At 41.3% G+C, this 13,113-nt stretch overlaps 1 protein-coding gene across 1 annotated transcript; it reads left to right on the top strand.

The window, feature by feature from the left end:
* Positions 1 to 3,223: 3,223 nt before the first annotated feature.
* Positions 3,224 to 7,312, top strand: npas4l (neuronal PAS domain protein 4 like). The gene is made up of 8 exons (XM_058651981.1): positions 3,224 to 3,647; positions 3,814 to 3,959; positions 4,059 to 4,158; positions 4,356 to 4,620; positions 4,709 to 4,818; positions 5,062 to 5,191; positions 5,284 to 6,476; positions 6,584 to 7,312. The coding sequence occupies exons 1-8, from the start codon at positions 3,470 to 3,472 to the stop codon at positions 6,610 to 6,612; spliced, it is 2,151 nt and encodes a 716-aa protein (XP_058507964.1). The 5' UTR covers positions 3,224 to 3,469; the 3' UTR covers positions 6,613 to 7,312.
* The last annotated feature ends 5,801 nt before the right edge of the window (positions 7,313 to 13,113 follow it).

Raw genomic sequence — 13,113 nt, 5'->3', positions numbered from 1 at the left:
GCCCGTAATCTATTCATGTGCTACAGGAGCTAATTCTGTGTGAGTGACTGAGTCACTCGGCTTCAGTGCGTCACGTTAGCAAACCTGGAGCTTCGTTCCCTTCCAGCAGGGGTTTAATTGAGTGACTAATACAGTTACGCTGTTAAAGCCTTTTGAAGACGACGAGCTGCTGTCGCTGACTGCCTCCCCGGCCTCCTGAGAACTGAAGCAATGAAGCATCACGCTGCTGTTCTGCTTACACTTGCGTGACAATGATATTGCAAACTAAACTGCCAAAGATTTTAACTTCCATGTCATTATTATGTGGCATACTTCTCATTTACACACAGCACGGTGGCTTTCTGTTTCCATTTTCTCAACACCTTTAATTACAAGTTCCATTTAGGATAAGAACACAACACAGTGTTAAATAAGTAACCTTCTTCCCTTGAGGGAATATGCAGACACTCAGTGTGTAGTTGTGTCTTTTTTATGTTGTGCTTAAGACTTGTTAATTGTTGAGATTTCCCCTCTGCAGTCTCGTATAAAGTACCTAAAAGTATCTTTCCAGTAAATGACTTTAGCAGAAGTTGAAGGTTTTTTTTATTTTAAGATATAACTTAAGTAAAAGTCTTAAAGTATATGACCTTTACTATACTTAAGTATCAAAAGTCATTTTCTGATATAAACTGTACTTAAGTTTAAGAAGTAAAAGTATTGATAAAGTGAGAAGTTGAAGAAGAGCCATGGTAGCTCAGAGGTAGGACAAGTTGTCTTTCAACTGGAAGGTTGTGGGTTCAATTTCTGGCTCTGTGTCCTAGAGCAAGACACTTAACCCCATGTTGCAGCGTGTGAATGGGTATGAAAGATGTGTGAATGGGTGAATGGTAAAACTTAAGTGTGAAGCAGCTCATCAAGACTAAAAAAAACTACATAAATACTGACCAGTACCAACTCTTCTTCGTCTGATTTTATTTGGTAGTAACGAGTAACAAAGATAGTTAGAGGAAATCTAGTTGAGTCAAAGTTGCTAGAAATATAAATAACAAAGTATTTGTACTTCTGCCTCTCAGTGTTTCATGATTAAATCCCAGCCTGTGTCCATTTTTAAAATAAGTTCATTATTAGTAAGGATGGGAATCAGTATCGGTCCGATACTGGTCAAAATCACTAGATCACGGATATCGGCAACAGCATTTTAGCTGAGTCATGTTTGGGCTGTTTATTTCTTCTTTTTTGGGAGAACAAATATTTGTTACACAGTTGTGTCTTAGTCGTCAGCTCAAACGTGTTCATAGTTCAGAAATAGTCTAAAATGACTGTATCCGACTAATATCAATATGTGACAAAGGTATCGGCGACAAACAAGTGTTATTATCCCTGATCATTAACAATCTATCTGTAATCATTTATTTTGAACTGTCAGTAATGTTTTGTGACAAAGTCAAAAACACACTGATCAACCACATCTTTGAAACCACTTTGATGATTGTGTAATTCGGTGTTTAATACATAAAGTGAGGAAAGTTTTCAAAATCCACTTAAACAGTGCTGATTTAATCAACAAACAACTCTAAATGTTTATTTTATTTCACAAATGTCTCTAATTCCTTCTCCACCAAACACATAAACAGCATCTCATCACTGGGTTATTTTTGGGTCTCACTTCACTAAATATAAACCTCCTCCGTCGTTTGTCATCGCTGCTGCACAACATGTAACATTATCCCGTTCTGCGTGTTTCTGTTTTCCTTTTTTTTCTTTTCCCCCGCTCCGTGTTTCTTGCCACCGGCTGAGTTGGAGAAGAGGTGTCGGATTTTAGGCTATAAAAGGCAGGACGCACACGAGGGGCTGACACTCAGCCACAGACTGGCGTCTGCACAGGTACAACATGAACACTGACTTTCTTTGACTTTTGCTCAAACAGTGATTGTGAGGGGAAAGTGTGGCTTTGAACTTTTTTTTTAACGATGTGTTGTTCCTCCGCTGAAACAGATATGGAACTATGCCTTTGCATCCTTGTCTGTTTATTCTTTTATTTCATTTTTGAAATGTATGTATTATACACCTCAGGTGGCTCCTCCAGCGTCGAGATGACTCAATGGTGCAACTCCTGCAGATGTCATGTCAGGTCTCCGTGCGTCTTTCATCACCTGCCTCAGGAGCAGGAGCAGGAGCAGGAGCACCGCGCTCTGTGCAGAAGGATGAGGTCAGTGAAACTCTTCTTTTCCTCACGTCCTCTAGTGGCCGCAGCTCACACGCATCATAAAAAAACCATCATTTTAATAATACTTGTGGACATTTACTTAGAATTAAGTGTGTCTATGAATTCAATCTTGATCTGACATTTGTAAAACATCCTAAAAAAGATCAGTTTTTAACATACTTGGATTCAGCCTCACATTAAAACAGAGTTTCAGAGTATAGTATATATTCTTATTTGTAAAATAAACTTGAATTAACTGATGTGCTCATGTTACAACTTGCACACTGTATGCTCATGTTGTAACATGTATTGATATTGATATGATGTACAGTCCATACATGTACATTCCCTGTATTATTGCGACCTTATGCAGCCTCTAAAAAGGTTCTTAAACTTAAGTGCAAAAAATATACACTCAGTTATTAATACCAGTTTAAAAAAATGCCAGTTTTTCAACCCTTTCCATATAATATATGATGATAAGATTTACTTTGTTGGGATAAAACAGCCAGGGATATGCCACTGATTGATTTTAATGTAGTATTATTATTATTTGGGTAGGATTATTTACTCCCTCTCAGCGCCTTAGGTGCCAAAAATATCCTGTCTTTATGGAACCCATGATTTTATGTTCTAATGACAGGGTGATGGATAAAATGTGTTTCAGCGGTGAAGAACATCATTTTACACAGTGTATTTTAAATGTGCACACACATTAACACAGACACAATTAGAAAGAGATGAAAAGCTGTTAAAATGATTCTAAGGTTGCATGACGGTTAACACAGATTCCTGGTTTTAATGTCATGGCCGATTGGTGTAATTCTCCTTTTGTGACACACTGTGTGTCCTTGTGTTGAGGGCCACCCTCAGCACTCTGAGGACACCCACTGTAAAAAAGGCAATGAAAGGAGCAGCAGAGGCCCAGCCTCCATTCTGAGTGCGACGCCCACACTGAAGTCCTGGCAGCTATAAAAACCCCCAGGCTGTGCATGGGCCCTAACAGATAACTGATCACACACACCGCTGAGGGGGGACCTTATTTCCACTGCAGACACAGCAAATTCTCACATCAGTGGTTTCCCTAGGAACCCTCCGATATTCAAAGTCTGCTTCAGCTGAGTTGTGAAAAAGGGAGTAGATCAGCTCAAGCAAACTATTCTTCTTGACACTTTCCTCGTGGAGGAGACAGACTGAAGGCAGATTGACATGAAAGCGAGGCAGCAGTGACAACTCTCACGTTTAGTTCACTCGGTTTCCTTACAAACTTGAAACTCAGTGGTCATGGTCTCTCACAGATCCACCAAGGGAGCATCCAAAGCCCGACGGGACCACATCAACCATGAAATCAGGAATATGCGAGCTCTGTTGCCCATCACTGAGTCGGACCGAGAGCGTCTCTCCTACCTGCACTCCATGGCAGCCATCTGCACCTACATCAGGAAGTCTATTCTTCTGCAGGGTAAGTGTGAAAATGTAAGTTACACTTGGCTTTCAGCGTTCAGTGTGCATCAAACAAAGTGGGACTAGGTTAGCTGGAGGGGAATGTACTAAAGATAAAAGATGAAACAACCTGCAGAGATGCTTACAGTGCAAGCAAAGCTTTAACTTGCTCTGTCTTCTGTTAGGAATTTCAGCTGGGGAGAGACCACACTGTTCTCTGCCATACCAGGCCTTTCTTCAAGCTCTGCATGGTTTCATCTTGGTCACCACTACCCAGGGGAGGCTGGTCTATGTGTCTGAAAATGTAGCTGAATATCTTGGTCTGTCCATGGTGAGTTTTTTTTGATTTTTTTGATTCAATACTGGGAGCAGCTTTAGTGCTGAATTATTACAGTTTGGGCTTTGGAGCTAAAACGTATCACTTTAACAGATCGATGTTCTTCAAGGAGATTCTTTCTATGATGTGGTGGAACACTCTGACATCGATACTGTGAAATCAAACCTGGCCATCGAAAACAACTCATCCTCAGGTAATCCAACGCTTACCAAAGACTTAAACGGTTGCATGTGTCACATTTTAAATAGTTTGTAAACCTGTGTATCATTACCATCACCTTTTCTTGTGTAACTCAATTCCACTTCCACCACATGCTGAAATAAAATATAATGATGAAATTGGTAAAAAAACATATATAGTAACCAAAAATATCTATTTTTCCTCCTTCAGAGAGGAGCTTTATATGTTGTATGCAAACCTCCAAGGCCTTCAAGCTGCAACACGGCAGCTGTTGCTCGATGCTGGTGAGAGGCAGAGTCCAGTTCTTCCCTGAGCCTTGTCCGTCCTCCCCAGCAGCGTCTCTCACCCCACAGCCACTCTTTGTGGCGCTGTGCACCCCCACAGTGAACCGCCTCAGGAGCTGTGACTCCCACTTCTGCCACAGCTTCACCAGCATCCACAGACTTGATATGACCTTCACTCAGCTGTCAGACAGGTACAGTACACCGGTCGCTTCCTTCTTTAAACAGATCCAGCTGCTCTCAGAACTGCTCCCTTCAACCATCTGTGTCTTTGTTTTTCAGCGTTTCGTACTATCTGGGGTATTCGGCGTCTGAAATGACGGGTCGATCGTGGTACGGCCTCATTCACCCTGATGACCTTTCATCGAGTGCAGATTCTCACAGAAGTTTAAGTAAGTGTTCAGTCCACTGAAGGAACACACGCTGTTTCACCTGAATACAAAACAGTGCACGACCTTGATAAACATTTCCTGGAAGTTTAACTTTCAGATTTTGATGCCTATTAATCACTGAAGTTGTGGGAACTCTTGTAATTTCCTTAATGTTTTAACTGTCGGCCCAACTGCTCCATATGGCCAGAAAAAAAATGTGCCTTTATAATAACCATAATTATATCTCCTTTGCGTCTGCTCCAGTGGACACAGATGAAGATTTCCAGGTACAGATGGTGCTGAGACTCCAGTGTGAGGATCTGTCATGGACTTGGCTTTACATCCAAGCTAACAAGGACCTGCAGGGCATTAGCTGCATGAACTACATCATCAGGTAAGACAAACTCACTGCAGACAAAGGTTTAAAAAAAGCTTTTTTAAGCTTAAAAACACTGACTTTTAACACATTTCCTTTCTGTTCTGAAGTGAAACAGAGGCCAGATTTCTGCAGAAGCAAGTTGGCAGTGACGCCTTCAGGCCATCGTCCCTGGCAGACACCTGTAATGCTGCAGGTCAACAGGACCCCCAAACTCAGACCTACAATAACAACAAATGTTTTAAAAGGCAAAGGACGCCAGAGAGCCCGAGCGAGGAGCCAGGTCCCAGAAGGAGGAGGGAGTCAGAGTATGAATCGTGTATCTACTCCCAAGACGAGCACTCACCTGTTCCTTCAGGTGAAAGCCCTGCTCTCTTCACTCTTCCTTACAGCCCGGACTCCTCCAGCTCCCCTCTGCAGCAGGAGGAGCTCAGCCATGACCTCCTGAGGGATATGCATGAATTCAAAGATCAGCTGCTCTCCTCCCCTGAGGCCTCACCTTCCTACTACTCCTACACAGACGCCGTGTTTACCTATCCCCAAACAAACCCCATCTCCCCCTCTGCAGCTCCTGAGCACACGTTTGACCAGGGATCCTTTAATGCTCACAGTTCCCACTCTCCATTCGCCTCAACGTCCCCTACCTATGGTTTCCAGCCTTGCACATCTGATACTCAATTAGTTCCAGACTGCCTGTCTGCATCCAGCATGTGTGAGACCGCGGTGGACCGTGCACTGCATCAAGATGATTTCAGCCTCCTAGAGCAGCCAGAGGGGGGCAGCCTCGGCCAAGAGCATCACGTGCCCCAACATCTGCCGCCTCTACTTTCCGGTCTTCTTACCCCCAACCAGTCTCCGCCATCCACAGAGTCTAATCACTACAATGAGATGGAGCAGGCAGAGATCAGTATTCTGGCAGCACAGATCTCCTCCCTGACGAGGAGCTTTGACATGTATCACAACCAGAACGACTGGCCTCATCAGTCTCCTCTGAATGCTGACCCGTCTCCTCAGTGTGAGCTGGTCCTTGATGACTGTGTGTTTGACAGCATCCTAAAAGACCTGGACATGGTGGCGAGGAAAAGCGCGGTGGTGTCGTGCAGCTTGTGTCAGCAGACTTCAGCGTGTAGATGTGGGCTCCACCATTTGGAGCAGGAGCTCCTTCACGCGGCCAACGCAGAGCACGCGCTGTCCACAGAGCAGCTCGCTGACATGGATCCCTTCAGTTTGCAGATGGGACACCGTGACCAAAACACTGGGTTGCATCAACTCAACCACTACATGCAGAGCAACCTTCAGCTAGGTAATGTCTCCCAAACAACGGCCACATTCAGAATATCCCCTCCATTTATCTGTAAAGGTTATGAATATTTTCAAATTTGAATAATATTATTTTCTGTCTCCTTGCAGATGGACTTGCTAAAGAAAACCTGTGCTGAAATAAGTCTGTGACTTACTGTTCAACCAGATGTATGACATATTGTCAGAACGATGTTCCTTCGCCGGACTCAAAGAAGAACATTTCAAAAGACGTCTTTGTTTCCCCCAAAGTACTTGTTTTTGAATGCAGGAAAGAAAACAAGTAGATTGTGTTCTCTAGAAGGCTTTAGCTTTGCCTTTGTTCCTCTACACTGCTGTCAACGATGCTTAATGTCTTACTGAAAAGGGTACTTTTTCTGACATGCTTAAATGAAGGTGTATATTCTTTTCTAATACGAAAACCACAGAAACCACAGTTTACCATTGAGCACTTTATCATGATTTGCCACTAGAACTCTATAAACGAGACGTGCTGTTTGAAGCAATATTGCATAGATTTCAAAGCGAGTGGATGAGCTCCAACACTTGGAAGAGTTCTTATAACAAAGTACTTGTTAAAGGTGCCTTAAAAACAAATGTTCCTTTTTGTAAATCAGCTCATGTTTTTCTAGGTGATCTCAGTCCTTAAGAGCTGTTATGAATAATAATAATAAAAGAAAATAACACCAGCCAGCCAGCGAGCTATGAGATAATATTGAGTGTGTGTTCAACTACCTCCTCCACTACAGTGGTACAATGAAGTACATTCCATATCTGGATTTCAGGAATTAATTGTATTCATTGAAATAAAATGAAACTTACTTCTTTCCTGATATTAGATTTCCATGGTACTGATGTGTAAATTTCTGAATGTTGTTGTTATGTTTTTGTGATATTTGCTGTAAATGTTTGAAACTTAAATAAATAAATGAATCAATCAATAACCCATTCGGCTCATCTCTTCCACAATCTAATTGCATAAATATAATATAAAGCACTTTAACCTTTGACATTTTGTCATGAAGTGTCAAGTCTGTTAGTGTTTTTGTTTTGCTTAGTTTAGTTATTGTGTTAGTTTAGGTTTAAAGTCACGTTAAGTTCATGTCACTTTTGGTGTGGGTTTGATTTTCACTTCCTCTTTTATTTTGGAAAATGTCATGTCTTCCTGTCGCGTGGTTTCCTCAGTTGTTTTGACACACCTCTCCTAATTCCCTCATGCACTTCACCTGGTGATCCTTTAGTGATCACTCGCACCTGCCCTTGATTCCCTCTCTCCTATATAGTGTCCCCAGTTCCCTTGTCACTTGCCAGTGTGTCGTTTATGTTTGCAGACATCATGTCAGAGTCCCTTTGCTAGTAAGCTCCAGTGCCAAGTCTTGTCTTGTTTTTTCTCCTTCTGTTAAGAAGTGATTTTGATATTGTCAAGTATAGTCTAGTTAAGTTTCTCCTTCTACAAAGAAGTAATTTTGGTTTTGCCTGTATTCTCAAGGGGAAAATAAAGACTCTTGAAGCATTCATCGTGCCTCCTGTTTCGTGCATTTGGGTCCAAGCAGTGTTTTTCACCGTTCCTAACACATTTACGTTGAATTATTACCTTTAAACACAGTCGAGTAGCACATTATTATTCCATTAGTGCCATGCTTGAGGAGAAACCATCCTGACACTAAGCAGAGAGGATCATTTGATTCAGATCACATTTTCTATAAATACTAAACGTAATTGATTTATTTTTGTGGTCAACACAACATCCACTCTTCTGATTTCAGTTTTTATGCTTTGCTCACCTCAAACATCTGACTTTTTAAGCTGATAAATGTCGGCAGCTATTTGGTGCTGGTGCATATAACTGGTTCATCAATGCGGACTAAAACACTGAGCCTGAGACAGAGCTGAAGGAATATCATGTCAAAAATGGTTGTTTATTGTAACGATAACAGAACAAATAACATGTTAATATTGGTACCCAGAGGTGGGAAGTATCCTAAAAAAATACTTAATTACTGTATTTAAGTTGATATTTCAGGTATCTGTGATGATGACAGTGTAAAAGAAAGAAAAGAACTACAGAGAGAAAACCAAAGTGAATACAGGAACACTGAGCAACAGCAGAACAGACAGTCATTAATAAACAAAGTAAATTACTATTAGTAAAGTATACTATTTTTGTCTCTAGAGCTTTTTCCATTTTTTTAGTAAAAAGGTTGAATCAGTTGAAGTATCTGTACTTCTATGTGAGTATCTTCCACTATATCACTGTTTTGGCCACTGCTAACATGTTTTTCTTTCGGGTGTGTTTACTTTTACGACACAACACAGACACTAAGGGAAAAGTATCTGTGTCCTGGCGTCTCCGTTGCCTCCTCAATAACTGGGGAGTCACTGTTGATATAAATATCATTTATTAATGTACCTTTAAAATACACCATTTATCAGATACATGCCATTTATGGGTCTATTGTGTATATTTTAATGTGATGGTGGCTTGATTAATGGCCCAAGCACAGCATCTACTGGACCCCTCAGTGCTCCATTGATTTTTACATATTGTGGCAGGTCAGAGCATATAAACTGTACACAGAGGAATCAATTACGTGTTTGCACAGAAGTGCACTCATGAGGCATAAATGAGTAGTTAGACAAAGGAGGGAATTGATTGAGTGCTGCGGTGATTGATGGATAACGGTGGTTAAACAGAGATGTAGCTCCAGTTAGCTCCAGCCCATGTGCAGGAATGTGGAACAGAAAGCTCTCAAGGGGGAAATGCACCCGTGCTGCTGCTGCAGTGAGGATTGCAAAGGACATGTTTTCCACATGCAAGATAACATGGCCACTAGATGGAGTGATAACTCCAACAGCCCCTTACCAACACAAAGAGAGTGTGTGCGTGCCTATGCCTTCAACAAGCTTGAAATAAAGTGGGGGGGGTGATTGTGTGTAATTGTGTGCGTGCGAGTAAGAACACACACCAAAGGACATCATTCAGTGTGTTCATGAACAAACCGTCCAGATGCCGAGTGTCATCCACAGAGACCCAATTAAGAGCAATATCTGTCGAAGCATACAGTGGCAAATAAAGTTCTTAACAAGTCCCCACATCTGCTCTGCTCCTGTCGTCCTCGATCACTTAGTGTTACCTAGTAATGATTTCCCTGAGGCAGGGTGACATGTCCCTGACATCCACACGTTTGTATGAAATATTATATTATCCATCCATCCATTTTCTGCCGCTTTATCCTCCACATGAGGGTCGCGCGACACATATAGAGACAAACAACCTTTCACTCTCACATTCACACCTACAGTCATTCACACCTACAGTGACCATATTGCATGTTATTGGACTGTGGGAGGAAGCTGGAAAACCCGGAGAAAACGCACGCTCACATGGGGAGAACATGCATATTATATTATATTATATTATTACCAGTATACAATCCAAACACACTAACTTCATCTCTATAACTTGAGTTACTGTATCACTTAATTACACAGGCAGCTCCTCCTGTCTCCCCGCTATTAAATAAAAATGATGTGCAATTGAATCAGTGGTGAACTTCTGTAGAAAGTGTGCCAGCAGTGGGAAAGCAAATGATGAAACAGCCTACATTCAGATGAGATGACGCTCTGATTCATAGCTGGCTTCTGAGCAATAGCACTGTGTCTGAAAATGATAGCGTACAGCAGAGCTGACAAAAGAGGAAACACAGGCAAAAACTGTCATCTGCACGACTTCAGTCGCTGCTCAAGTGCTTTCTCAGGTGGATGGCTGGAGGGCGGATGCTGAGGGGAGAGTGTGTCGCTACCATTAAACAAGGCAACTCATGGGCGAGCATCTTTTCAAACTTGTGCCTCCCGCAAGCAGCTCGATCTCTGTAGGCTGCCTCGTGAATGCTTATTTATTTGGAGAGAAAAATGCTCCAGAATGAACATTTCTCCGTTGTCACAGGAACTCGGTTTAAGGGCTTTGAGTAAAAGCTTATCTTGGGCAAATATAGTCTGACAGTCCAGCTAAGAATGTGATTTGTGTGTTTTGCTCCAGGATTGTTTGGTAGACAGAAGCTGTGACACAGACAATAGCTGGCAAAGTGGGAGAAAGGTGTCGCACCCTTGTCATGAGCTGTCATTCCATATTAACCTAAATCTGCCTTCTGAATTTCCCCATTAGGGAACTAATAAGGTTTATCGTATCTCATATCCCTGTCTTATCTTCTCCACTCTTCATGAGGAGAAGTATTAAACAACAACACACCGTTCTTGGCTGCATCATATTGCTGTTGTCCCACTTTTCAAAGGAGACACGTCACCTGAGTGGAGATGGTTCAGTCAGCACACACCAACACTGTAATTGGGTTAAACAAAAGGACCCAAAATAGAGCGCCGCATGTTCCGTCAGGACACCTTCTGTTCTTTCTGTTGCCATTTGTGAAAAACATCCTTGTGATTCAATGCAGAATCCAGCCCCGTTGATATTCGTGAGGGGAAAAGGCCAGACAGACAGCCAGGGAGAGAAATACAAACAGTGGCTCAACATTTGAGCAAAGTTACATGGTTTTCTATCTCCGGGATGAGTTTACTGTTTAAGACTAAACAAGAGACAATGGAATTTGATAGATGCTATCTTTTGTACAACAAAAAGAAGGGGAATTTAGAAGAAGCACCTTTGTGTAATATTGTACTTTACGGGAATCCCAACCAGATTTTCAAGGATTTATGTCCAAACAACACTATCGGTTTTCAGGGAGAAAGTACGATACACAAATAACTGTGTATTTACTCTCCATAAGCTTCACACATGCTGATATTCCAGAACACAGCAGCACATAGTGTTTGCTGCTGTTACTCCTCAGTGCTATACTAAGTGCTGCTGTTGTCTGTACAGACATCGTGTTTAAATTAACTGAGTGGAAAGGGCGGTGATTGCTCATGATTACCTAGAGTATATGTGACTGTGCAGTCAGGAATAAAAAAAATAATAAGAGGGATATAACATCAACATGTTTTTCTCTCCACATCTGTAGAATCCCCCGGGTAAACACAAATAAGCATCTTATACTGTATAAGGGTATATAGAAATGAAGGCTGAAATGTAATTAGGGCTTTTAACAGTGAATGAATAAATTAATATACAGAATCAAATACAAAACATTAAAAAAATGGCAAAATAAATAAATAAATAAATTATGCCAACTGAAGCTTAATTAGAAATTTGTATTATAACCTAATTAAGTTGTGGAATTTGTAAATCAATTTAATGACCCAGTTTTAATGAGCCTGTTAGCAGGTCATGATAATGATCCGAGCAGATAAACACGCTATTTAATCCACTCCTTATGGTTATGCTCATTCAGCTTTGGGAAAAACTAAAACAAAAAACGGTTCAAACTCTTCAAACTCACCCAAACTCACTGGTTTCTCTTTGGTATTTATATGACATTTAGCTGTTTTGATAAGGCTCATTTTTGCTCATTCACATGCAGTTGCACATAAATCATATGTGGAGCTTTTCTGTATGATCTAATGGAAGCTGATGCTGCTCTGTCTCTGTCTGCCACGTGAACAATAACTACATTTGCGACATCGCTTTGACCACTTTGGGTCACAGTGCTTCATTTGACGAGTCGATGTTGTGACATTTCATATCACAGATTTATCTCTGCCATCGGTGTCTATGTTCTCACAACATACTTAGCATTTGGCTGGTACTCGAATGCCAGGAGTGTCAAATTGAATGAGTCATTCTTGTTTCTTTGTGTGTGTGTGTCCTTGTATTTGTGGCTCTGTGAGGACCACAAGTCCACAATAAACCATACAGAGTAAAGACATTTTGGCTGATCTTCACATGTTTGAAGTGCCTTTTCATGGTTAAGACCTGGTTTTAGGGTTAGGGTTTGAATTAGGTTTAGGGTAAAGGTTAAGGTTAGAGTAAGTCTCCAGGAAATGAATGTAAGTCAATGCAATGTGTGTGTGTTTGTGTGTGTGTTGATTTCAAAATCCTCCTTCGCAGTTATCTTGGGTTTCGCCCTCAATAATCCTATATATGGCATATGGCCTCAGCTCATGCATAACAGGGACAATGTTCAAGTCAAATATTTCACCCCATTCCCTTTTAAAAGGAATTCCAAAGCATCATTTACGACCGCTCTCAACACTGCAACCTGCAACTTTGGATCAATACAGATTTTCTCTGTTGTTGTTAAATTATTGTTTTTCATGTCAATCAATGGCTGGCTTTTGTTATTCCCAAAGTCACGGCATAGCACATTTCTCTGTAGGCAACTTGGAGGTTTTTGTGATTAAAATATATCTGTAGTGTTCGCATTAAAACTTCTGAATAGTGTCATACTGTGCTGACAAAGCGGAATGACAGTTGACACAGCAGGAGCGGAATCTTCCTCCTTCCTGAGGCATTTTAAACCAACCAAGAGAAGAAGTTAGGACGAGATGAAACTCTTGTAGTTCCACATGCAGAGCATGTTCTCAGCCTGGTGGGGGTCAATGTGTGGGTGATCTGAGACACTGTTTGAAGGATGAAGAAAAAGAATGAACAAAACAGTGAGAGAGAGATGCTTCTTATATTCCCTTCACCTATACCTATCACCAGAAGAGCATGTAAAATTCATTTGTTATCTCGAGGAATTTTA

Source organism: Solea solea, chromosome 15, assembly GCF_958295425.1.
Source record: "Solea solea chromosome 15, fSolSol10.1, whole genome shotgun sequence".
In the NCBI taxonomy this organism is placed as follows: Eukaryota; Metazoa; Chordata; class Actinopteri; order Pleuronectiformes; family Soleidae; genus Solea; species Solea solea.
This window is presented reverse-complemented; position numbering and strand designations above follow the sequence as displayed.